This window comes from Balaenoptera ricei, chromosome 3 (assembly GCF_028023285.1).
Source record: "Balaenoptera ricei isolate mBalRic1 chromosome 3, mBalRic1.hap2, whole genome shotgun sequence".
Taxonomy (NCBI): domain Eukaryota; kingdom Metazoa; phylum Chordata; class Mammalia; order Artiodactyla; family Balaenopteridae; genus Balaenoptera; species Balaenoptera ricei.
This window is the reverse complement of record NC_082641.1, coordinates 61483131-61510621: the sequence shown is the minus strand read 5'-3', so window position 1 is coordinate 61510621 and position 27491 is coordinate 61483131. Positions and strand designations below refer to the sequence as shown.

Sequence of the window (27491 nt, the reverse complement as noted above, 5' to 3'; positions counted from 1 at the left end):
CCCACATGCCACGGAGCAACTGGGCCCGTGAGCCACAATTACTGAGCCTGTGCATCTGGAGCCTGTGTTCCGCAACAAGAGAGGCCGCGATAGTGAGAGGCCCACGCACCGTGATGAAGAGTGGCCCCCGCTTGCTGCAACTACAGAAAGCCCTCGCACAGAAACGAAGACCCAACACAGCCAAAAATAAATAAAAATAAAAACAAAACAAAAAACCAGTGTGCTCCTATTTATAAAAAAAATATAAATAAATAAATAAATAAATAAAAATGGGCAGAGGATCCAATTAGACATTTTTGCAAAGAAGATATACAGATGGCCAACAGGTACACAAATAGGTGCTCAACATCACTAATCATCAGGGAAATGCAAATCAAAACCACTACGAGATATAACCTCACATCTGTAAGGATGGCTGTTATCAAAAAGTAAAGAAACAACAAGTATTGGTGAGAATATGGAGAAAAGGGAACACTTATGTACTGTTGATGGGAATGTAAATAGGTACAGCCAGTATGGAAAACAATATGGAGATTTCTCAAAAAGTTAAAAATAGAACTACCATATAATCTAACAATTCCACTTCTGGGTATTTATCCAAAGGAAATGAAATCACTAACTAGAAAATATATATGCATCTCCATGTTCATTGCAGCATTAGTTACAATAGCAGTACATGGAAACAACCTAAGTGTCCACCAATGGATGAATGGATAAAAAATTGTGGTATACATACACAATGGAATATTATTCAGCCAGAAAAAAGAATGAAATCTTGCCATTTTCAACAACACAGATGGGCCCTGAGGGCATTATACTAAGTGAAATAAGTCAGAGAGAGAAAGAGAAATACTGTAAGATCTCTCTTCTATGTGGAATTTAAAAACCAAAACAAAACAAGCTTATACTACAGAGCCAGTGGTGGGGGTTGGGGGTCAAAAAGTAAAAAGAAATAAAGAGAAAAAAAATCTTGTTCTCTTTGTCAAGTATTTTCGAGGGTCCTATACTTAGTTTCTTCACATGTAAGACAGAAATGTTAATCATAACGTTAGTACAGATGGTACCTGACTTATTATGGTTTGACTTATGATTTTTCAACTTTACAATGGTGCAAAAGTGATACACTTTCAGTAGAAACTGTAGTTCGAATTTTGAATTTTGATCTTTTCCCAGGCTAACAATACATGGTATGATACTCTCTCGTGATGTTGCAGGCAGCAGTGAGCCTCACAATCACCATGGTAAACAACCAATACTCTGAGAACCATTCTGTACCCATACAACCATTTTGTTTTTCAGTTTCAGTACGTATTCAATAAGTTACATGAGATATTCAATACTTGATTATAAATTATGCTTTGTGTTGGATAATTTTGCCCAGCTGTAGGCTAATATAAGTGTTCTGAGCATGTTAAAGATAAGCTAGGGTAAGCGACAATGTTTGGTCGGCTAGGAGTATTAAATGCCTTTTCAACTTATGATGTATTTATTGGGACGTAACCCCATCATAAGTCAAGGAAGACCTGCAATAATAATGAGAGTTCTTATTTATTGAATATTTACTGTGAGCCAGACACTGCACTAGGCACTTCACATGAATTATCTCATTTGATCCTCATATGAGCCCAAAGAGTGAGGTGCTCGTTATGTCCCTGTTAAACAGATGAGAAAATTGGGGTACAGAGAATGTGATTAGGTTACTCATGGATGCACAGACAGTGAGTGGTAGAGCCAGAGTGACCACAGTGTAATAGGATAGGCGCTGGTTTGGGAACAGAGCCTTGGATTCCAACCTTGATTATCTCATTAATTCTATGACCTTGGAAGTCATCCAGTATCTCTGGGTTTCAGGGTTTTATTGTTGTTTGCTTGTAAATGAGGATGTTGGAAAGCATGGACTTTATTTAAGCCCTTTCTATCTCTGACATTTGGAATACAAAAATAAATACAATAAAACAAAACATAACTTTTTGCTTAAAGTAATAATAATAATAATGTATTGGGTGATTATAGAATATGGGAAAGAAAATAGAGTCAGTGAGATCATCAAAAAATAGATTAAAACCCATTGAATAAAATAGGAATCCATGAGTCCATACTCACATAAATAAACTAACATATAAATTGAAAGTCTGATGATTAACATGATATTTACAAAATCCCAAAGTAACCTCCCATAAAATATTCATTAACTATAAAGAGGAGAAAAGTAACTTTACCATGGAGAAGTCTGAGAGATACTATCTTAATCTAGTGATCAAAATTAACATCATCAGTAATGGAGCAAATTCAAATCTCATGCCTTTTAGTAGTCAACATCACTTCTGGAATATTCTTAGCAAAGATATATAACTTAAATCTAATCATGAGGAAACATTAGTAAACCAAAACTGAAGGATATTCTACAAATAGTTGGACTCGTTATCCTCAAAACTGTCAAGATTGTGAAAGTTAAGGAAAGACTGAGGAACTACTCCAGTCTGAAGGAAATCAAGAGACGTGACTGATTCTAAACTAGACCCTCTTTCTACAAAAGACTTTAGTGGGGAAATAAGTAAAACTCAAATGGAGTCTGAGAGTTAAATGGTAGTAATGTATGGCTATTAATTTCCCAGTTTTGATGATGGTCTTCTGGTTATGTATAAAAGGGTCTTTGTTTGTAGAAAATACAAATAAACGTATTCAGAGTCAATGGTGCATCATGTTACCAACTTACTTTCAAATAGTCAAGGAAAAAAAGAGGTTCTTTTTACCATTCTTACAACTTTTCTGCAAGTTTGAGAAAGAGAGATGGAAGGAAACAGAAAGAGACAGACAGGCAGGCAGACCAGGGCTAGGATCACCTATATGAAGTTGACAGCACTGAAGTTCATGGTATAAGCAATGTTGCTGATGCCAGGAACTGCCTAAGTCATCCTGCCCAGTCTCTAAGCTAATCCTGATTAAGACCATGATGCATATACTAAGAGCATAATTCTACAGTGCATTCTTGTTTCCCCTCTACTTACCTGCTCAGCCCACAGCCTGCTTGACTAGAACTTGGAAACACTTCCCAGCTGTAGCTAAGCCCCTGTACCCACTGAAGCACCCAAACCCTGCTCGCAAGAATTTCTGCCTAGTGGCTGGGTCTTGTTCAGAAGTGGGTGGGGCATCCAGAACCCCAAAGTTAGCAGCCACCTGACTCTAAGTATCTTTACTATCTGCAAATATAGGCTGACCTGCCCCACCCACCATATCTCCCCCAGAATGTCTCTGCAAGTCTGGATCAAGCTTGAATATGCAACAGCTTTTTACCCTGTCACTTGCTGAGGTCCCAACAGCCTTCCCAAACTCCCCTTCCTTGGCCAAAATGGAAGGAATGGGTGATACCTCTGAAGAAGAATTTAGGCGATGTACAAGGAGGAAGAAGGCAAACAAGGGAAGGGTTGGGAGGCATGACCGGGGCAGTAGCATGCTGTGAAAACCAAAGGAGGAGTTTCAAAGAGAGCAGGGGATTCACCAAGGTAAGGAAGTACACTGAGAAAGTCTTTGGACCTGATCCTTGGGAGGTCACTGGTGAGCTCTGAGAGGGCATCTTCTATAGAGTCTGAGGCAGAAGTCAAATGATGAGATGTTGGATATCAGAGGTAAAGGCAGCAAAGAAGTTTTTCAAGGAGAGGCAGAGGTGAGATAGTTTTTCAAGATTTAAAAAATGAAATATTGGGGGCATATGGAGAAACCACACCATGTTTGGTAGGCTTTCAGAAGAAACTATGAACTAAAAATAAAAATATGGGAAAGAGTGGTTGGGGTATTTGGTCATGGGATAGAATTAAGGGGACAGGTAAAAGATTTGACTTGGAAAGTGGAGACTGTATGAGACCCAAAAGAGGGGGATAGAAAGAACATATAAAGATAGTAATATTTTTAAAAGATGCAAACTGTGACATCAAAAACATAAAATTAAAAACTTAGGGCTTTAGAATGCATTTAAACTTCAGTTGTATCAACTTAAAACAGACTGTTATAAATATAAGATGTTTTATGCAAGCCTCACGGTAACCACAAGGCTAACCTAACAGTAGATACGCAAAAGATAAAGAGAAAGGAATCTACTTATACCACCATGAAAAGCAACAAATCACAAAGGAAGAGACCAAAAGAAGAAGAAAGAAACAAAGGAATTATAAAACAGCCCAGAAACAATGAACAAAATGGTGGTAGGTCCATACTTATCAATAATTACTTTAAATGTAATGGACTAAATTCTCCAATCAAAAGACAAAGTGGCTGAATGGATAAAAAACAAGACCCAACTACACGCTGCCTACAAAAGATTCACTTCAGCTTTAAGAACACAGACTGAAAGTGAAAGGATGGAAAAAGATATTCCACACAAATGGAAACCAAAAGAAACCTGGGGTAGCTATACTTATATCTGACAAAATAGACTTTAAGACAAAAAGTGTAATAGGAGACAAAGAAGGTCACTATATAATGATAAAGGGGTCAATCCAACAAGAGGATATAACATTTGTAAATATTTGTGCACCTAAGAAGGAGCACGTAAATACATAAAGCAAATATTAACAGACCTAAAGGGAGAAATTGACAGCAATACAAGAATAGTAGGGGACTGGAATACCACACTTTCATCAATGGATAGATCATCCAGATTATCAATAAGGAAACATTAGACTTAAAGTACGCATTAGACCAGATGGACTTCAGATATTCACAGAACACTCCGTCCAAAAGCAGCAGGATACATATTCTTTTTAAGTGCACATAGAACATTCTCCAGGACATATCATATATTAGGCCACAAAACAAGTCTTAATACATTTAAGATGACTGAAATCAAATCAAGCATCTTTTCCAACCATAATTGTATGAAACTAGAAATTAATTACAAAAAGAAAACTGGAAAATTCACAAATATGTGGCGATTAAGTACCATCTACTGAACAACCAATGGTCAAAGAAAAAAAGGGAATTTGAAAATATCTTGAGACAAATAAAAGTGGAAATACAACATACCAAAACTCATGGGATGCAGAAAAAGCACTTCTAAGTGGGAAGTTCATAGAGATAAACACCTACATTAAGAAACTAGAAAAATCTCAACTTATCTTTATACCTCAAGGAAACAGAACAACAAACTAAGCTCAAAGTTAGTAGAAGGAAGGAAATAAAGATCTGAGCAGAAATAAATGAAATAGAGACTATGACAACAGAAAAGATCAATGAAACTAAGAACTGTTTGCTTTTTAAAGAGATAAAATAGTCAAATCTTTAGCTAGACTCAACAAGAAAAGGAGAGGACTCTAATAAAATCAGAAATGAAGGAGGAGACATTACAGCTGATACTGCAGAAATACAAAGGATCATAAGAGACTACTATAAACAATTATATGCCAAAAAATTGGACAACCTTGAAGAAATGAATACATTCCTAGAAACACACAACTTACCAAGACTGTATCATGAAGAAACAGAAAATCTGGGCAGACAAATTACTAGGAAGGAGATTTAATCAGTAAGTCAAAAACATCCCGACAAAGAAAAGCCCAGGAGCAGATGGCTTCATTGGTGAATTTTAGCAAACATTTAAAGAAAAATTAGTGCCAGTCCTTCTCAAACTTCCAAAAATTCGAGGAGGAAGGAACATTCCCAAACTCATTTTATGAGGCCAGCACTACCCTGATACCAAAGCCAGACAAAGACACTAACAAAAAAACTACAGGCCAACATCTGTGATGAACATAGATGCAAAAATTCTCAACAAAATATTACCAAACCAAATTCCACAGTATATTAAAAGGATTACACACCATGATAAAGTGAAATTTATCACTGGGATTCAAGGATGGCTCAACATGTGCAAATCAATGAATGTGATACACCACATAAACAAAAGATAAAAATCATATGATCATCTCAATAGATGCAGAAAAAGTGCGTGACAAAATTCAACATCCATTCATGATAAAAGCTCTCAATAACTTTTCAGAAAGATGACACCGAAAGCAAAGAAGGAAGACCCGGTCTCTCCCAAAGCCAAGACTCTCAAGGCCAAGAAAGCAGTGCTAAAAGTCATTCCCAGCCACAAAAGAATAATATACGTCACCCAGCTTCCAGTGCCTAAAACACTGTAGCTCTGAAAGCAGCTCAGATATCCTTGGAAGAACACCTCCAGGAGAAACAAGCTTTTACTATATCATTATCAAGTTCCCCCTCACCACCCAGTGAGCCATGAGGAAGATAGAAGACAACACCATATTTGTGTTTATTGCAGTTTTCAAGGCCAAAAAACACCAGATCAAACAGGCTGTGAAGAAACTCCATGACACCGACATAGCCAAGATCAACACCCTGATGTGGCCTGATGAAGCGAAGAAGGCATTTGTTTGACTGGCTCCGAACTTTTGTTGCCAACAAAACTGGGATCATCTAAACTGAATCCAGACTAATTCTAAATATAAAATTTTTCACCATAAAAAAAACTCTTAATAAAGTGGGTATAGAGGGAATGTACCTCAACATAATATAGGCCATGTATGACAAGCCCACGGCAAACATAATACTCAGTGGTGAGAAACTGAAAGCTTTTCCTCTATGATTGGGAACAAGACAAGGATGTCCACTCTTGCCACTTTTATTAAACACAGTACTGGAAGTTCAAGCCAGACAAATTAGCAAAGAAAAAGAAAAGTCATCAAATTGGAAAGAAAGAAGTAAAACTGTCTCCATTTGCAGATGACACGATCTTATATGTAGAAAAGCCTAGAAGACTTCTAACCTAATTTGTTAGAATAAACAAATTCAGTCAAGTTGAAGGATACAAAATCAACATACAAAATCAGTTGTGTTTCTGTACACTAATGATGAACTATCAGAAAGAGAAAATTTTAAAATCCCATTTACTGTTGCATTAAAATACAAAGAAATAAATTAAACCAAGGAGTTGGAAGACTTGTACCCTGAGAACTATAAAACACTGATGAAAGAGATTGAGGAAGGCACAAATAAGTGGAAAGATATTCCATGCTCATGAACTGGAAGACTTAATACTGTTAAAATGTCCTTTGTACCCAAAGCAATCTACAGATTTGATGCAATCCCTATAAAATTCCAATGGCATTTTTCACAGAAATATAACAAACAATTCTAAAATTTGTATAGAACCACAAAAGACCCTGAGTAGCCAGAGAAACCTTGAGAAAGAAGAACAATGCTGGAGGCATCATGCTTCCTGATTTCAAACTGTATTACAAAGCTAGAGTATTCAAAACAGTATGGTATTGGCATAAAAACAGACACATAGATAAATGGAGCAGAAAGCCCAGAAATAAACCTATACATATATGGGCAATTTATGTACAACAAGGGATCCAAGAACACACAATGGGAAAAAGATAGTCTCTTCAATAAATGGTACTGGAAAACTGGATAGTCACATACAAAAGAATGAAACTAGACCACTGTCTTACACCACACATAAAAATCAAATCAAAATAGATTAAAGACTTGAACGTAAGATCTGAAACGATAGAATTCCTAAAAGAAAACATAGGGGACAAGCTCCTTGATCCTAGCAATGACTTTTTGAATTTGACACCAAAAGCAAAAGCAACAAGCAAAAAAAAGAAAAAAAAAACAAGTGGGACTACATCAAACTAAAAAGCTTCTGCATAGCAAAGGAAACCATCAGCAAAATGAAAAGGCAACCTATTGAATGGGAGAAAATATTTGCAAATCATGATTCTGATAAGGGAGTTAATATCTACAAATATATAAAGAACTCATACAACTCAATAGCAAAAATCCCCCCCACAAAACCTGATTAAAAAATTAGCAGAAGATATGAATAGACATTTTTTCCAAAGAATACTCACAGATGGCTAACCGGTACACAAAGAGGTGCTCAACATCACTAATCATCAGGTAAATGCAAATCAAAACCACAACAAGATATCAACTCATACCTATTAGAATGGCTATTATCAAAACTACAAGAAATATCAAGTGTTGGCAAGGATGAAAAGGGAACCCTCGTGCACTGCTGGTGAGAGTGTAAACTGGTACAACCACTGTGGAAAACAGTATGGAGGCTCCTCAAAATATTAAAAATGGAACTATCATATGATCCAGCAATTCCACTTCTGGGTATTTATCCAAAGGAAATGAAATCACTATCTTGAAAAGAGAGATGCACCCTCATGTTCACTGCAGCATTATTTACAATAGTCAAGACATGGAAGCAACCTATGTGTCCATTGATGAATGAATGGATAAAGAAAATGTGGTTTATATATACAATGGAATATTATTCAGCTATAAAAAAGGAAATCCTGCCATTTGCAATAACATGGACCTTGATGGTGTTTCACGATAGGTGAAATAAGTCAGAGAAAGACAAATACTATAAGATATCACTTATATGTGGAATCTAAAAACAAAAAACCCGAGCTCATAGATACAGAGAACATACTGGTGGTTGCCAGAGGCGGGGGATTGAGAGGTGGATGAAATGGGTAAAGGTGATCAAAAGATACAAGCTTTCAGTTATGAGATAAATAAGTCCTGGGGATGTATGTTCAGCATGGTGACTATAATTAACAATACTGTATCGTGTATTTGAAAGGTGCTAAGATTGTAGAGCTTAAATTTTCTCAGCAAAAGAAAAAAGTATTTCTAACTGTGTGGTGATGGATGTTAACTAAATTTACTGTGTTGATCATTTTGCAACGTACATGTATCAAATCACTATGCTGCACACTTAAAACTAATAGTGTTCTATGTCAATAATTCCTCAGTTTAAAAAGTCTGAGCCAACGCAGATAAACTGTGATCTAGATTAAGTCGCAAATGTGGATTTAAATTTTTTGATTTTTATCCATGTAAACCATGCCTTGCCTGAACATTTTTCCTACAATGAATTTCTCTGTTCAGAATTTTCCATGGGTTTATGATGTTGTAGAAAGAATTTTAAGATGTGAGCAGCTAACAAACATGTAAATATTAAATTAAACAATGTTTGGAGGGGGAGGGGGGTTCTCTGTTTTCACCACAATAATATTAAGAACAGCACTTAAAATAATAAACTGTTTTGTTAAAAAAAAAAAAAAAAGTCCGAATTTGTAGCATTTGCTGATTTCCTCGGTCTGATTTCCACCATGGCTGTTTGAAGCTACCAACATGTCACTGAACATGGGGGGTTGGGAAGATGCGTGTGCAGCACAACTTTATATTGTATTTCCACCATGCAGATAAAAACAAATGTTAAGTAACCTCAACAGCATAGATAATAATAAAATGTAGTAACACGATAAGTTGTAGATTTTGAGTCCTTATTACCTATTTAAAAATTTATCTAATTGCGTGCTTCTATAATTTAATTTTAATAACGCCTCACAAAACTCCAGAAAATTAAACAGTCAGCTCTCAAGAGCCTGCAGCAGTTAGGAGGCTAGTGCAGGACAACCAGAGGCCGCCATGGGATGAAATGAAGTGGGACGGGGCTGGAGAAAAGGCCATGAAGTCAAGTGTTGTTAGGAAGACACAATCTTCAGAACTAAGTGGCTCTGAGGATGCAGGGGGATCAGGAAAGCAAGGTTGCTGAAGGTGGTTCCCAGGTTTGGGGGCACGGGGCGAGGCTGAGTGGAAGGGGTGGTCCCATTAGCCAAGCCAAGGATTTCCGCCGATATGGGGTAAAACGTGGTGACCTCATTCTCATCCACCCTTGTGTCTTCCACTGGGCCAAAGTGCTGGAAGGCAATTGCTGCTTAATGAATAGAGGAATGAATGCCCAGCTTATGCTGAGCACATGCCCCAGCCTGAAAAGTTCTCAATGTGAAGTGAATTAATTCCTTCTGAGGAGACAGACACCAACTGCTGCTTTGGAAAAAGAAAACTTTCCTATCAATTGCTAATTCCCATAAATTGCATAAAAATAGGTAAATAAGTAAAACTTTAACCTCAATCAGCTCTAAGGTAATATAAAAGCTTCTCGTGCTGAATTATTTTAAGTCTCCACAGTGAACAGAATATCTTTCAATAGTCTGAATGACACAAATCATACAAAAATACAACCTTTGGAATTTTAGTTAAATTTGGAGGGTGGGGAACTCCTCCTTCCCAAAGGCCAACATAGAATCTCCTCCTTAAATCCTAGTTGTCTTAAACGTGTCAGAGATAAAGAGCTAACGTTAATTTTTAACAAACAGCTCAGCTATGTCTGTTTACCATTCATCAGCAAACCTATTTTACTTTTCTTAAGTCAAACGAATTTTTCTTCACGTTTAGGCCTCGCGTACTGAGGCTCACCTGAGCGGGGCCTCACCATCGGGGCAGCCCGTTACAGGTGAGCAGGCAGGAAAGGTTTCACACAGAGGGAAACGTGATTTCTGGCTCGGACTTTGAGTGCCTTCCCCTCTGTTTTTCCCATTCTCCACCTCCTAGCTGTCCCCACCACAGGTCAAGTGCCTTATAAATACCTACGGCTGTGGCAGAGAGAAAAGGAGACCAGCCGGGGCAGAGGAATCCCACCCCCGTGCAGGTCAGACAACCCCGGGCCTGTTGCCCTGCTAGCCACGAGGGGCAGAGCACGTGTGTCTACCTGAAACGAGGCAGCCTCCTTTCCCACGGGGTTCAGGGTAGGTACCCGCGCCCAGAATGTTCTCAGTCAGTCCTCCCCCTTGTCGGCCAGGTGGCTCTCTCAGCTTCAGACGTGTGGGGGTCTCATGAAGCTTGTCGTGCCCCGCTACAACAGCTGCCAGCAGCACCAGGCCTGAGGTCGCCTCTCTCTCCTGTGAGCCGAGACTTTCTCACACATGTAATCGCATCGCTGAATTCTCAGCGTCCGGGCCTGTTCCCTGCTGGGAGCTCCTAGTTGTCTTACCCTCAGACACCCTGCAGGTACTCCATTCCCATCTGCTCGGGGTTTGGCTGTTCAAACGTGGTTTCTCAGGAAAAATTGTGGTTTTGCAATATTGGAGCCCTTTCTTTAAATAGCTCCGTGTAAATATGTACTAAAGCTAAATGGAAAAATGTTGTTTACATAGTGGCTTTACCAAATTTATCAACAAATATTTGGGGCACCTACTGTGAGTAAAGTACATATGTACAAACTCAGTACCGTGGTAATACACTGATTAGATAAAATACATCTCTAAACACGAACAGCCACTTTCAGTGCAAACTGAAGTCATGTTTTCAGTTGCAGTGTCCTTTTCCTCCCACTTCAGGAAGTCACACTTGGATGTGCGCCTTGGGAGAATACAGCAAATACTCTTTGCAATGGCATGTGATATGTATATTGGCTACATACAGATGAAAACTCTACATGTAATAATAATTTGGGACTAGACAGGGCTGTATCTTCGATTTCCTATGCCTTCCAAAGGTTACTGTATTAGGGAATAAAAATTAGCTTTCAAAATACTTTCCTGTTATCTACTGGGCACACACAGTGGCCGGAAGTGAGAACTGACCCAAAGCAGCATAAGATTAACAGTGGAATGGACGATGCAGAAAAACAGGGTCACCGTCACCTTCACTGGTGGGGAGAGAGATGGCGGGCAGGCTTGGGGAGATTCTTGGAGGGAAAAGAAGCTGGATTGAGTCCTAAAGGATGAGGAAGCTGCAAAGGGTCTACATCATTCAAAAACATGCAACATAGATAATCTAGACAATAATCATTTTAAGATGACATATATTACATACTTTGGGGGGAGAAATGGGCTAGACAATCTTCCCAACGACTCTGTAATTATGTGTACTTATGGGCAGGAGAAGCACATCTTTGAGCACATTTGGATCATTTGATATATTTTCCATGTAATGCAATATTAAATAAAAGTGAGGATAAAATTGACACGGTAACAAAATCCAAGGTGAATTAGTTAGATGCTGAGGTTCTAGATAGACCAGAAACCCGCAGAATGTATTTTTAGGATGCAGAATTATAATGGTGTTAGAAATACAAAGTGGCATCAGTAATAAATGTATTGAGGCTACAGAAAAAATTCTCCCCACCTTGTTTCTATGGATACTTTTTATGTTAACACAGGAAATAAAAACACAAAACAAAACAAAATCCCCATGTGACACATCTCAAATATTGGGAATTTAGGATACACTGAAAACTTGTTTTTATCACCAGGGATCAGCAATGAATAGAAACCAGCAAGTGATTCTACCCATCTTTCTCTCCTGGTTGCCTGCACCAGCCATGCTCTTCCTGTTTCACCGAGAATGCGGTGGGATGAGGCTGAGCATTAAGGCCCCTATTCTGTGCACGCTGGGGGGAGGCCCCCAAATCACGAAGAGCGCTATCAGCCAAGCCACCTGCTGGGAAGGAAAGGATGAGAGGGAGCCAACCCTGGCAAACGTGGGGAGAGTCGAGGCCTAGGGGCAGCGAGGGGCGAGACGCACCCAAGAGAAGGCCGGTCTGGGGTGGGACTGCAAGGGCCACAGGGGCAGTGGGTGGGAGGGCGTGGTGCCCAGACCTCCCACTGTCCACCCGATAGCTCTAGAAAGTGAGAGCTAACTTTCTGCTGCAGTTTGAGAACTAATGGAAGGTGCCCTCCACACCTCCCCGAACAAAAATGGTCCCTGAACGTCTGCTTAAGCGCCCATCATGTAACAGGAAAGCACTGCTAGGGGCCTGGGTTACAGCCTCCTCTCCTGGGAGGCTCAGTAAGTCTGCAGCCGACTCAACTCATTGACAGAAGCTAGACTGTGTGTGTAGCTCTTTGAGCCCCCCTATCGCCTGCGAAAGGGCACGAAGAGCTGGATTGGGGGGGTAAGATTTGGCCTGGAGGGGAAGGGCTAGATCCCCAACAGAAATAATGTGAGAGCCACAAATGCAAGCCACATACATAATTTTGAGTACTCTAGTAGCTGCATTAAAGTGACAAGAAACAGGTGAAATTAATATTTTAAGTACAATATGTGTGAGATGTTATCATTTCAACACGTGAGCAACATGAGACTGAGATATTTTTAATGAGCTAATCTACATTCTTTTTCATACTAAGTCTCTGAAATCTAGCACGTGGCTCACACTTGGAGCACATCGCCGTTTGTTGAGCCACATTTCCATCTGGGACGTGCAGGTCTAGGGCACAAGCTGGGCATGCCTGGGGCAGAGCTGGGGGTCCTCTGCAACACAACATTCTGAGCAGCCTGGGTCAGGGGCCTCATGCTCAGGAGGGGAAAGCTGGAGGGCTAGAAGTGAAAACAAGCATTCCTGACTATATTAAACCAGGAACAGCCTCTGCTCATGAACCAATATTCCAAATTCACACTATCAGAGTCTTGAAGTCATTCATCTTATCTAGTATCTCTTAAACTTCAGAGTGAATTAGAAGCACCTGGAAGGCTTATTAAGACAGACTGCCCAGGCCCACCCCCCAAATTTCTGATTCTGTAGTCTGGTTTTGTAATTCTAACAAATCCCTGGGGCCACTGCTGCTCCAGGGAACCACACTTGGAGAACCACTGATCTAGTCTAACCTCTGGCCAATTAGTGACCTCCCTAGACAGCTTTTCCCACTGAAAGCTCAGTCTACTGCTATTTGATTACCTCCCGTGGTGGTGAACTCACTACCCGATAAGGCTACAAACTTTGGTCAATTCTAATAATTCTTTCCTATATTGAGCCTAATCAGATCCCCTAAAACTTTCCACTGCTTTTGGCTTCAGGACTCAGTCCCTCCTTCCCTACTCGAAGCCTTCACAAAACTAAAGACCTGTTCCTTCCCCCTTCTTATGCCCTGACACTCTATGTCCTTGTATCTTGTTTTAGGCACTTCTGACAGGTTTGGTCTTATGCATTATTATTACAGTAAAGTTCTATTTTTCCCTAATCTTTACAACAATTTCAAGATTAAATAGTTTACTATAAAACAAAATACAGTCATCCCTTGGTATTCACGGGGGATTGGTTCTAGGACCACCCTCCTAGTTGTCCTCTGCCCTCATGGATATCAAAATCCACGGACACTCAAGTCCCTTGTATAAAATGGCACAGTAGTATGAACCCTAAAAAGCTTATCTCAAAGCAAGGTTTCATTACTGCAAATTTGGCCAACTCAGCCCCTATTTCTGCCTCTTCTATCCCCAAATAAGTTACATGCGTGAAAGTGCTTTTAAAGCAGTGACTTCCAAATGCCTGTCCCCATACTGATGTCAGGCTGTGACGATGCTTACGTAGGTTTTCACTGATAGAAACAAGGTTTGAACTAAGGCAAACTGATTCATGTTAAATAGCTATTCTTCATTCAGTGATTATGTCCTTCCTATTTCCCAGGGCTGAAACAACCTTCCTGTCATGAGGGTGAGGTGGTGGTCAATGAAATTCCAAAGGCAGGAACCTCTGTTGTCTAGTTCTGGAAAGCCCTGTGCAAAATCCAGGTCAGATTGGTCTCAGTCTGCTCTCAACCAGCTTTTGTCCTGGAACGCTGATTAGTCAGAAAGCAAACCGCTTCCTTTGAGCTTGGCTATGAACTTCTCCTGCTATAACCCCAATGAACAAGGGAATATTTTCGGGAGCTGCTCATTGGGTGGGCTGTGCTTCCTGACTTCACAAGAGAACGACTTCCTCTTACTGGACACGAGACACGTGCATCTCCCTGAGGCTTCTCCGTGGACTGTGTGTCACCCCACCCCCCGCCATGAGAACAGAGATCAGGTGATACAGTCCGATGGACACCACCAGCTGCAACCCCACACTCGCTCCAGGGCTCCAAGCCTGCCACTGGCTGCTGGCTTTTGAGAGTGCTGTGCTCCCCATACTCTAATGCCAAGGCTTGGAGGAGAAGTGAGAATGGGGGCTGCACTGCACCTGGGCTGGGGGTGGGCACTACGGGGGTGGCAGTGGGGAGATTCCCTCTCCTTGGACCAGGCCAGCTTAGGAGGAGCTGGTGTAAAGCTGGGATCCTGGAAGCCTCCTTCCCCTATGTGAGTCCAGCTCCTGGACCATGCTTGCAGATGTCTGAAATTCCAGTTTCAGCCATGCATTTGGATTTCGACCTGGACCTCATGAAAAGGCAAAGCCTCGGGGGAACTAAGTTCTCATGTCTGCACTGGTATAAAGGGGTTGAGACAGCCTCTGAACCAGGGTGCAGGGGATGCCAGGAAGGCAAAGGGTGTTCAAAGAAGTACGTGCAGGCGTGGAGGCGGGGCAGATGGTCCCTGACCTAAGAAAGTGGGAAATCCAAGAAAGAAAATTATCTTTTAGAAATGAGGTTAGCAAATTTTTTCTGTAAAGGGCCAGAGAGTACATATTTTAGGCTTTGCTGGCCACGTGGTCTCTGTTGTACCTGCTCAACCCTGCTGTTGTAGAATGAAAGCAGCCTCGGGTGCTACGTAAAAAAGAATGTGGCTGTGAGCCAATAAAACTTTATTTACAAAACAGACCACATTTGGCCTGTAGGGTGTAGCTTGTTGCCCTTTGTCCTAGATGACACCTAAAAAAATCCTAGCCAGCCTCTTCAGTCCTGCGTTCTGTGCTTCTCCAGCACCTGGTTCACACCTCCCCACACTGTGCTCTAGAAATGTGTCCTGTTTATTTGTCTGTGGCCCCATAGCTTCTGGGGCAGAGACTTCGTGTCCCTGGCGCCAGCACGGAACAGGTGTTTAATACACACCTGGGGAGAAAATGTGTGAGTGCTGCAGGGGTGACAATGTTTACGGCAGACTAACCTCACAGGGCATTTCCAGCCTTTTGGTAAAAAGCTACAGGGTTCACATAGGAAAAAAGATCTTTGCTGATGACAAGCACCACCAGCAGACAGCAGCTTGGCTTCCAATTTCATTCCTTGTTAAAATGCAAACCCATGGGTGGATTTTGACTTCAGGGCTAAACCCCAGAAAGCAGCGCCACTAGAACCACCTGCAGATGGGCTGCTCCCACCCTCTAGGGAGCCCTTCCCATCACAGACCCATCACCATTCACTTCAGCCTCCTTTGATGAGAAGGAAAAACAGTGTGGCTGGCCAGAGATATAAAAATTCTTTGTTATTGGAAAATCTAAGTGTCTCTCTAGGCCAGTGCAGCACCATTAGGTGACGTCAATGGCTCAGGATATCTGAGCCCTGTGTTTCCACCCTTCTGAGAACAGCAGCTAATTTACGGCAATAAAGACATTTCTATTTAGAGCCTCAGAAAAGAGGAGGTGGCCCCTCTGCTTCTGCATCCCTGAGTCCTGTGCTAAGGACTTGCCTGCTCTCCCTGTGAAGCAGGAAGAGTTTACAGGTGGCAGGAAGCCAGGACCAAGACATTCAAGTCCACTCCAGCTCACCAACTGCTTGAGGGCCTACTACGCACCAGGCAGCATGGGCACACAAAGACAAGCACAGCCCAGGGACCCTGCTGGAGAGGAGAGGGCAGTGAGGCACACAAGTAGCCATCACGACGGTGGGCGTGATACACAGCAAAGAAGGTACTTTGGGGGCTCGAGGAGGGAGATGGAACTTGATGTTTCTCGGGCTGGGCTATGGAGGGCTGGTAGAATTTGGGCACATGGAGCTGCAGGGAAATGGTGACAGGAGACGGGGTCCATTCACTAAACGGGAAAGCGGGGAAGGAGGAGGAGCAAGGGGCTAGGCTGGTGGGGGAGGCTCTGCTTGGTTTTGTATGTGGACTATACTCGACTCATTTCTGGATGGGCGTGAACAAGCCCAAGTGGGCCTGGGTCCTGCACTGTGGCTTCACAGCCCATAGCGGTTGGTTTGCACTGCTTGGGTTCACTAGTTTGTCTCCAAAAAGCCATCAGAATGTCATGTGATTCTCCCTCTACCCATGTCACCTCTCACGTGGACCTCATTCTTCCTCCTGCAATGTCTAAACTTTGCTGTTGGGAGAATTTTTTTCCTGTGAAAGTCAGTTCCCCTCCTTTCCCATAGGTCTCCAAGGACTTGCCTCTCTGCATGAGTTTATGTTATTAAGTGAAAATTTCCTGATTCCAAATGAAACACTCAGTGCTGAAGGAGGCATTTTATGTTGAACTAAATCATACAAAAAAGTACATGATTCCTTTTGCTATTCTAGAATATTTTTCCAATATTCTTAAGAAAGAAGAACAAAGCTGGAGGTATCACACTCCCCAATTTCAAACTATGTTACAAACCTATAGTAATCAAGACAGTATGGTACTGGCATAAAAACAGACACATATTTATCTGCATAGATAGTTCAATGTATCTAATGATGTAGATCAATAGAGAGTCCAGACATAAACCCACATATATATGGTCAATTAATTTATGACAAAGGAGCCAAGAATATACAAGGTGGAAAGAATAGTTTCTTCAGTAAATGGTGTTGGATTAAATAACTACATGGAGGGCTTCCCTGGTGGTGCAGTGGTTGGGAGTCTGCCTGCCAATGCAGGGGACACGGGTTCCATCCTTGGTCCGGGAAGATCCCACATGCCGTGGAGCAACTAAGCCTGTGTGCCACAACTACTGAGCCTGCGTTCTAGAGCCCACAAGCCACAACTACTGAGCCCACGGGCCACAACTACTGAAGCCTGCACGCCTAGAGCCCGTGCTCTGCAACAAGAGAAGCCACCGCAATGAGAAGCCTGCGCACCACAATGAAGAGTAGCCCCCACTCGCTGCAACTAGAGAAAGCTCGTGCACAGCAACAAAGACCTGATGCAGCCAAAAATAAATAAACAAAATAAATAAATTAAAAAAAAATAGCCACATGGAAAAGAATGAAACTGGATCACTATCTTACACTATACACAAAAATCTACTCAAAATGGATTAAAGTCTTGAACTTAAAATCTGAAATCATGAAATTCCTAGAAGAAATCATAGAGGATAAGCTCCTTGATGTTGGTCTTGCAGTGATTTTTTGATACCAAAAGCAAAGGCAACGAAACCAAATATAAACAATTGGGACTACATAAAACTAAAATGCTTTGCATAGCAAAGAAAACCACCAACAAAATGAAAAGATATCCTACCAAATAGGAGAAAATATTTGCAAATCATATGTCTGATAAGGGAGTTAGCATCTAAAAAAATATAAAGAACTCATACAACTCAACAGCAAAAAAACAAACAACCCAATAAAAAAATGGGTGGAGGATCTAAATAGACAGTTTTCTAAAGAAGACATACAAATGGCCAACAGGTATACAAATAGGTGTTCAACATCACTAGTTTTCAGGGAAATACAAATCAAAACCACAGTGAGATATAAACTCACACCTGTTAACATGGCTATTATCAAAAAATAAAAAAATAACAAGTGTTGTCAAGGATGTAGACAAAAGGGAACCCTTGTGCACTGTTGGTGGGAATGTAAACTGGTGCAGCCACTATGGGAAACAGCATGGAAGTTCTTCAAAAAATTAAAAATGGAACTACCATATGATCCAGAAATTCCACTTTTGGGTATTTATTCAAAGGAAATAAAATCACTAACTCTAAAAGATATATGCAACCCCATACTCACTGCAGCATTATTTACAATAGCCAAGATATGGAAACAACCATGGATGGTTGAATGGATAAAGAAAATGTGGTATATACACATACAATGAAATATTATTTAGCCATAAGAAAGAAGGAAATCTTGCCATTTGCAACAACATGGATGGCCCTTGAGGGCATTATGGTAAGTGAAATAAATCAGATGGAGAAAGGCAAATACCACATGTTATCACTAATATGTGGAATCTAAAAAAACCCTCAAACTCATACACACAGACAACAGATCGGTGGTTGCCAGAGGTGGGGGTGGGGAGTGGGTAAAAGGGATGCAGGAGGCTTCCCTGGTGGCGCAGCGGTTAAGAATCCACCTGCCAACACAGGGGACACGGGTTCGAGTCCTGGTCTGGGAAGATCCCACATGCCGCGGAGCAACTAAGCCCGTGTGCCACAACTACTGAGCCTACACTCTAGAGCCCGCGAGCCACAACTACTGAAGCCCGCGCGCCTAGAGCCCGTGCTCCACAACAAGAGAAGCCACCACAATGAGAAACCCACACACTGCAAGAAGAGTAGCCCCAACTCACCGCAACTAAAGAAAGCCCGCGCACAGCAACAAAGACCCAAGGCAGCCAAAAATAAATAAATAAATAAATAAATTTATTAAAAAAAAAAAAAGGGGGATGCAGGAGGTCAAAAAGTACAAACTTCCAGTTATAACGAATAAGTCCTGAGGATGTCCTGTACAGCATGGACTATAGTCAATAATGCTATGTTGCATATTTGAAATTTGCTAAGAGTAGATATTAAAAGTTCTCAAAAGAAAAAAAATTGTAACTACATATGGTGATGGATGTTAACTAGACTTACTGTGGTGATCAGTTCACAGTATATACAAATACTGAGTCATTATTTTTTAAAAAAGCAGATGGACATGGATCCCTTCGATGGGCTGAGACACCAGCTGGAAGCTCACTGCACGGAGTCTCCTCCCCTCTGGGGCCGCCTTCTCACCGGGAGGAGCCCAGGCGTCTTGGGTCTGCCATGTCCCAGCTTACTTCCTTGCCTGGCCAGGCTTTCTCCTGATCCCACACCACTTCCCAAGTCTCCGACATGCTACACTAAAATGGATTATGCCCTGAAGCCTTTCATATCCTTGAGAGACACTGTCCCTTCTTTCAAAATCTTCATCTAAGTCAAAGGCCATGTTTGAAAGATTTTCAAAAATAGATCACTGGAGGTACACACACGCACACATACACACAAACACACACAACGGAATACTACTCAGCCATAAAAAAGAATGACACTTTGCCATTTGCAACAACATGGATGGACTTGGAGGGTATCATGCTAAGTGAAATAAGTCAGACAGAGAAAGACTGTATGATATCACTTATATGTAGAATCTACAAAATAAAACAAATGAATGAACAAAAAAGAAACAGACTCAGATATAGAGAACTAGTGGTTACCAGAGGGGAGAGGGAAAGGGGGAGAGGAAAAATTGGGTAGGGAATTAAAAGGTATAAACTACTATGTCTAAAATGAATAAGCTACACAGATACATAGTATAAAACAGGGAATATAGACAATATTTTATAATAACTATAAACAGACTATAACTTTTAAAAATTGTGAATAACTATGTTGTACTTCTGAAACATATAATATTGCACATCAATTATACCTAAATAAAATAAATAGATTTGTATTAAAAATAGATCATTGGTAATTATGTTTGTTGAATACTTTTTAATCAACAAACTTTAAAGCAGGAAGTGACAATACACACAATCCAGTACTAAAGTCTAAACCAAAAAGAAAAAATATCACAGCAAGATCCTTTTTGACCCACTTCCTAGAGAAATGGAAATAAAAATAAACAAATGGGACCTAATGAAACTTAAAAGCTTTTGCACAGCAAAGGAAACCATAAACAAGATGAAAAGACAACCCTCAGAATGGGAGAAAATATTTGCAAATGAAGCAACTGACAAAGGATTAATCTCCAAAATATATGAGCATCTCATGCAGCTCAATATCAAAAACACAAACAACCCAATCCAAAAATGGGCAGAAGACCTAAATAGACATTTCTCCAAAGAAGATATACAGATTGCCAACAAACACATGAAAGGGTGCTCAACATCACTAATCATTAGAGAAATGCAAATCAAAACTACAGTGAGGTATCACCTCACACCAGTCAGAATGGCCATCATCAAAAAATCTACAAACAATAAATGCTGGAGAGGGTGTGGAGAAAAGGGAACCCTCTTGCACTGTTGGTGGGAATGTAAATTGATATAGCCACTATGGAGAACAGTATGGAGGTTCCTTAAAAAACTAAAAATAGAACTACCATGTGATCCAGCAATCCCACTACTGGGCATATACCCTGAGAAAACCATAATTCAAAAAGAGTCATGTACCACAATGTTCATTGAAGCACTATTTACAATAGCCAGGACATGGAAGCAACCTAAGTGTCCATCGACAGATGAATGGATAAAGGAGATGTGGCACATATATACAATGAAATATTATTCAGCCTTAAAAAGAAACGAAATTGAGTTATTTGTAGTGAGGTGGATGGACCTAGAGTCTGTCATACAGAGTGAAGTAAGTCAGAAAGAGAAAAACAAATACCGTATGCTAACACATACATATGGAATCTAAAAAAAAAAATTTTAAAAAAAGGTCATGAAGAACCTAGGGGCAAGACGGGAATAAAGATGCAGACCTACTAGAGAATGGACTTGAGGACACTGGGAGGGGGAAGGGGAAGCTGGGATGAAGTGAGAGAGTGGCATGGACATATATACACTACCAAATGTAAAATAGCTAGCTAGTGGGAAGCAGCTGCAGAGCACAGGGAGATCAGCTTTGTGACCACCTAGAGGGGTGGGATAGGGAGGGTGGGAGGGAGACGCAGGGGATATGGAGATATATGTATACATATAGCTGATTCACTTTGTTGTACAGCAGAAACTAACACAACATTGTAAAGCAATTATACTCCAATAAGGATGTTTAAAAAAAAAGAAAAATATCAATACCGTTGTTGTTCTCTATGATAAAACTACCTAAAAAAGTTCTTAAATACAGCAACTTACTAAAATTCTGTTACTTCAGAAAACACTCAAATATATTGTTCTGCATGATATAACGGTTAAAAAAAATCATAGTACTAATTATAAATGATTTTTGGTTTTGACATGAATTTATAGGGGTGAAATGCTCAAATGCATATATAACTTTCACTTAAGAAATTAAGGTAGCAAATTAGAACATTTTTTATTTGGAGAAAAAATTTTATGCTCTCATAAAATATATTGGTCCTGAGCTGCACCGTCACAAGCTAAATCATAACTGACATGTGTTACTAATAAAGTGTATAGGCTTGCTGGGGAATTTTTTCTTTTACTATTTGTCTAAGGGCCTAATTTTGTCATAAAGCTTCTTAATTGGCAACTACAGTAAGACATGGAGAAAGACAAGTAGAGAACCACGGTGAGAACGTAACGAACGCATGGTCAAGCCGACAAAGCAAATGAAGCAAACTGAATACCATACCTGCTTATTTTTGTCAGTGGTACAACACAGTTTCTTGAGGGAGACAAAATGCCTAATTTTCCTAATAACATAAATAATCAGTTATTAGTGAGTCAGATATGAGATGATTCAACAAATTAGCAAATGAAAACATCAACAGAATCTTCTTCAAGTAAAACTCCAGGGTCCATTCTAAGGCAGATTTTAAATTCCGACAAAACACAGTCTATAAAAGATGCATTTTTTTTCACACACAGCCCACACATGCCTTCAGAAACTGGGCTTCCCTTTTAATCATAGCCAGCTCAGAAACACTTCCCTAATGGGTACCTCATTTTCTAACCAGCTCCTGAGGCCTGGCTCCTAGATAGCATCAGTGACAGGATGAAATGCTCCTCCAGACTTTAGATTAAAATGGGATTTAATTCTGCTGACACTAATACTTTTATAGCTTATATAGAAGGCAAAGACTCATTTGGACAATGACCAAAGTTCATGGTTGTTGATTTTACATTTAATATTCCACATTCTTTCACAGCCCGGTCATCATAAATGATGGCATTTTTCAGGCACAGAAAAATCCTCTTATTTTCAGATCGTGGACAGAATCCCAAAACAGCTTGTGGTCTTGCTCATTACCACAAGGACACCAGGAAAAGACAACAGGTGCCTTAGTCCTGCACAAAGATCAGCTCAAGGTAGATTTTCTACTGAGCGAAGCTAGAATTACAGAGGGCTATGTTCGATTTTATAGTAATGAATCTCTTCTCTCTGTGTCTCTGCTTCTGTCTCTCTGTCTCTGTCTGTCTCTCTCTTCGGTTCAGTTTTCTCTGGAGGACTCTGAAGAGTCCTGGTTATTCTGTAGTGAGCATCACTAAATAGCAAGAGGTAAAATTTCCCTACTTTTAGTAAGAATTTCCTCTGATAGCTCACTGGGGGAAACTATTGGGGGAAAAAAATAACAGTCTCTGGGCTCTAGAACATCTTGTTCTTATCTGTCAAATCAGAAAGATCAGAAAAACTCATTCTGACGGAAATCACCAAACAGTAACTCAGTCTCCTCCACCTTGTTACCTAATAATTCTGGTCGCACACACACAGTGAATCTTAGCTTGAGAAGACGGTCTAAGGATGATGGTTGGAAACAATAATGTGACGGCCATCGTGGCCTCAGAGCTCTGACCGCTGGTGCAAATGGCCACGCGGAAGCCTGTGCGCTCAGGAGGGATTTGGGGGCCTCTCTCTGTGCGCTCGAAACCCCTGGTCAGGGCTACCAGTGCCCCCACCATGCGGAGTGAAGCAAAGTGGCAGGAAACATGAGACAGTGGATTCTGAACGGAGGGGGAACAGTTTTGAAACTAACAAATAAGTAAAATTGGAGCGGAAACAACCTACAGACACTTTGCTGACTACAGAACGTTTTCTAACCACACAATAAGAGTCACAGACAGGGCTCTCCTTTTCTGGTTATTCGCCACCATAACTGCTCTTTTTCTTTTTCCAAAACGTCACCCAACGGCGTGTGTCCCTTGTAAACCTGTCCTATGAAGCTGGCTGGTTGACCTTCAGGCTTGTTTACAAAGGCTCCTCAGTGATGTACTGTTAGGGGGTCCTGTTTGGCTCCATAAACCTTCTCACAAAATGTAACTGGGAGAAGGAAATGGAATTGCGCATTTTCTTTATCTCTCTGCAAATGAACTGCCTCCTCTGGTAACCTGAGATTTACATGGAATCAGATGTCTCAGCTTCTGGTCAGACACCTTTTTCTCCTAACCATGGCCCCCAGGGTTCTCTCCTCCTTGTGGAACAAGCCCTGAGGCCTGGAGAGAATCATCATGGTGCCTCAAGGAGAGAAGCTCTGCTCCCAGGTGGGGCTGAGGCAGCGAGCCCTGCTGTTCTGTGGTCTTTGTGATGACAGGGAAAGGCCTAGAAACTGAGCTCCTTGCGGCGTGGGGACAATGGATCCACAGACAATCAGGCGGAAGTGGACAGTCGGGGTGATGCTTCATAAAGCCCACGAGCAGAAGAGCTTGTGCTGTTTTGGGGCTGCTGCCGGCCGCATGGAGGTGTCCTCGGCAGGTACTATGTACAGACCCAGTCCTACTGTATTTGTGGGTCTAACACACTTGCATTTCCATACACAAACCCAACGCCCACAGGGGCCCCTCAAAACAATGGAGTTTAAGAGTTGGCGCTCACCCTCCTTGGCCAATCACTGGAGTGATCTTCACATGCTGTTGGATGCTGTCGCCGGATTTCCGTCTGGCATAGTAAACCCCCTGCCACTCCTACATAAAGAGAGCTCTTAAAATCCTTCTGTCCAGGCATTCGGCGGCTCCTACAGAGGGTCTCATCAAGTTCAGCCATGAAGTTCCCACATGCTTTTGTCACATTCCACAAAACACCGCTCCACAGTTGCACCCACCGCGGCGGTGACTACGTAAGGCTCATCTTCACAGTGCTCAGAGCCCACCAGAGCAGTGAGCCCACCACCAGGGGCTGCCCCTCCCAGTTCCGGGACACTTGAGCAGCGGGTGCCATCCCTGCTCTCAGCCCTGTGGGTGTAGGGGCACCAGGTCAAGGGGTTCTTCTGAGGTCTTTCTCGAGATCTTTACAACAACCTGTGAGCTTGATATTATCACCCTTCATTTGCAGATAGGTAAACAGAGGCTCAGAGATGCTGACTAATGTCCCCACGTGAGAAGGTGAAAAATGTGGTTATAAATTTATCTCTTAACTTTCCTTGAAGCCCATCATCTTTCTACTATCCTATCGGACCTCCAGCCAAGCCTTCTCTGGGCTTAATCTGGCTCCTGGCAGTGTCCATGGATGAGACAAAGGGGAGTGTGAAGGCCACCTGCTGTGGCCGGACTCTGAGGAACCGGCTAGGATAAAGAGCCCGGTGACCTCAAGGGGGAGCCTGTGGCACCTCCACTATTTCTGGGAGGAAGTGGTTGAATTAGACCTGAGATTCTTTGCAGCCTTTTCTTGCCAGCACACTCACACAGGATGGCTAACTGGTGTGCATGTTGGGGTCACCAGATGTGTGGCAGTGCTCTTCAGGCAGATTTTTTGGAGGACCTGACAATGTCCTGTTTCCTTTTCAGTCTCACTGCCCCAATGTTCTTTTCTTTTACTAATTTTGGCCATGATATATAAGCCAAACATTTTATTTCTATAAAATGGTCCCCCATTAAATAAATACAATGCTTATCTAACTACTTCACATCAGAGAAAGCATCTGAATGCTTAAAAGAAAATGCCCAGGCAGTTCCAGCTATGACAGCAACGCTCCTCTGGAAGGGAAGGCTTGTGGGGAGATGCCCAGTGCACCTGCACCACTGCCTTCAGCTGCTGGGATGCAGTGGAGGTCGCTGGACAAACTGAACTGTGATGGGTAAAGAGAGCAGAAGAGGGAAAAGTGACCGAAAACTGGGCCTGTAAGACATGTAAATACTGACATTAAATGCTCTTAGTCCCCCACACACTGGATAAACTAAAAATTACAGAGCAGCTCTGCTCAGACATAGGTATGAAATTCCAGCCATGACAGGTGAGATTCATTCATGTGAAGGAAGAAATTTCCTTACACAAAATCACCAGATACTATACCATCATAAGCACCAGGTTCGCTTGCTATCCAAAATTAACTCAAAAGTTAACTCATCTTGCAAACATAAAGGATTTTTCACTTAATTGGAACGTTATTAAAGAAGCCAACGTTAAAGACGGGACATAAAAACTCACAGAAGAAAACATGCATTGGGGAGGGGTTTGTGGACTGGTTTGGTTTCACCCACCTTGCCCTTCTTGATGCAGGTGTTGATGGTGTCGAGAAGGTCCGCCCGGTTCTTGTCACTTTTGGGCAGCTCGGCGAGTTCTTTCCCCAGGAGCTCACCTTTGTGGTAGCCCATCATCCTTTCGAAGGCTGGGTTGACATACTGTGAACGGGAAGTGGTTAAAGGTCAGGGCAGGGTGCTGTGTGCCTCGTAGGAACACTTGTTGGGACACAGAGGAAACGTGCCCTGGGTGAGCGCTCTCCAGTGCGGGTGCTGACCTGTCCCCCCAGCCCCAAATGCCCCCGGAATAGGTGCTTCCCTCCTAAGCAGCAATGCGTTCATTCAACTGCCATCCCAGCACCCCGGGCCCTCTGGGAAATCGGAAGAAATTCTCCAGCAGAAAAAGAGCAAGAAGCTTTTATCTGCTAGTGCCAGCCTCCAATGGGCCTTATTCATCACCTACCACCCATGAAATAAGAAAAAACTCAGAAAAAAAGAACAAATAAAAATTAACTAGAACTCCATTCAACAGATTGTGGCTTCTATTAGTCACATCTCTACAAAGAAGCAATTCCATCTCTCGCGTCTAGATTTTATTAATAGATAATTGCCGCTGTCTATTAACCAATGCCCTAGCATGGGGCCGCTTCTGGCCTAACTGAAGAATAAATTAAGTTAAAAGCCTCGGGCAGGAGGCAGCACCACTTTCAGCGCTGGCGTGAGGCGAGGCACCATCCCCCATCCCTCCCCACCCCCACCCCCCAGGTTGGTACATGCTGGGACCAGCAGACTCAGAGGTTTCTTTCCAAAATTCTGCCCAGGGCCCTGGAATTTAGAGCTATCACCTTGGCTGGTTCCTGGCTGCTATCCCCACCCTCCAATTTCTTCGCAGAGAACAGAGTCACCAGATGAGCAGCTGAGTGGAGGCGACAAGTGACGAAGAATGTGGGGAAAACATGAGCGCACTGTATCTAGGTCACAGATTTCTTTGGGCATAATTGATATCCATCTGCTGCTTCAGAAACGGTCTTGCAAACTGTAATCACTCTTGCCCTCCACGGGGATGACAGCAGTGAGGAACCGAGTGAGGCAGGGACATTTGGGGAGCTACTCTCTGGCGAACACTAGCTTCTGCTAGTACAATTACCCCTGGGAAGTGGACGAGTCGGGAGGTTGCTCTGGGGCCCTTGGCACCAGGCCTTATGGGGGTCGCTGAAGAGGAGGGGGCGGTGACATTGTCTTCACTGATCTCCTATCACTTCACGTGGTGGTCACCGTCCTCCCTGGGCTGGGCAGCGGGACCCCTGCTCACCAGGTCAGCCCCACAGCGCCCTGGCCCAGCCCTGCATGCAGCTGAGCAGTGCGTGCTTGTCTCCCACGTCTGGGCATCTGCCCAGTTGCTCTCTGCTTAGAAAGCTCTTCCCCATCTCCTGGTCACGTCAACTCCAATTTTTCCCTCCCCTCCTCCAGCAAGCTGTCCTTGAGCCCCTGCCCAGTCTGAGTTTGTGCCACTCCTACAACTCCCACTCTCGCCTGTGCAGGCTTCTGGTGACTTATTACACTGAATCTATATTTTTCTCTCTCTCTCTCCCCCACTAGACATGAAAATCCTCAAGGGCAAAGGCTACTTTGGATTTATCTCTGGATATTCAGGACTGTTTAGTACATATCTGAGGAATGGATAATATTTGAGAATACTGTTTTCCTTATTTGTTGGCTAAAT

At 42.0% G+C, this 27491-nt stretch overlaps 1 protein-coding gene across 11 annotated transcripts in view; it reads right to left on the bottom strand.

The window, feature by feature from the left end:
* The window catches only part of PDE8B (phosphodiesterase 8B), a 383095-nt gene that overhangs the window by 79273 nt on the left and 276331 nt on the right, over positions 1-27491 (bottom strand). For 10 of the 11 annotated variants that reach the window (XR_009502334.1, XM_059916606.1, XM_059916610.1 and 7 more), the window contains 3 exons: positions 25790-25930; positions 24189-24277; positions 22011-22071 (listed from right to left, as the gene is read on the bottom strand). Coding sequence is in view for 10 of the 11 variants with exons in the window: in XM_059916606.1 (XP_059772589.1) it covers positions 22011-22071; positions 24189-24277; positions 25790-25930 (291 nt within the window). In the remaining variant the exon portion in view is untranslated. The remainder of the gene's footprint in view (positions 1-22010; positions 22072-24188; positions 24278-25789; positions 25931-27491) is intronic. The other variant, XM_059916603.1, reaches the window with a different exon arrangement.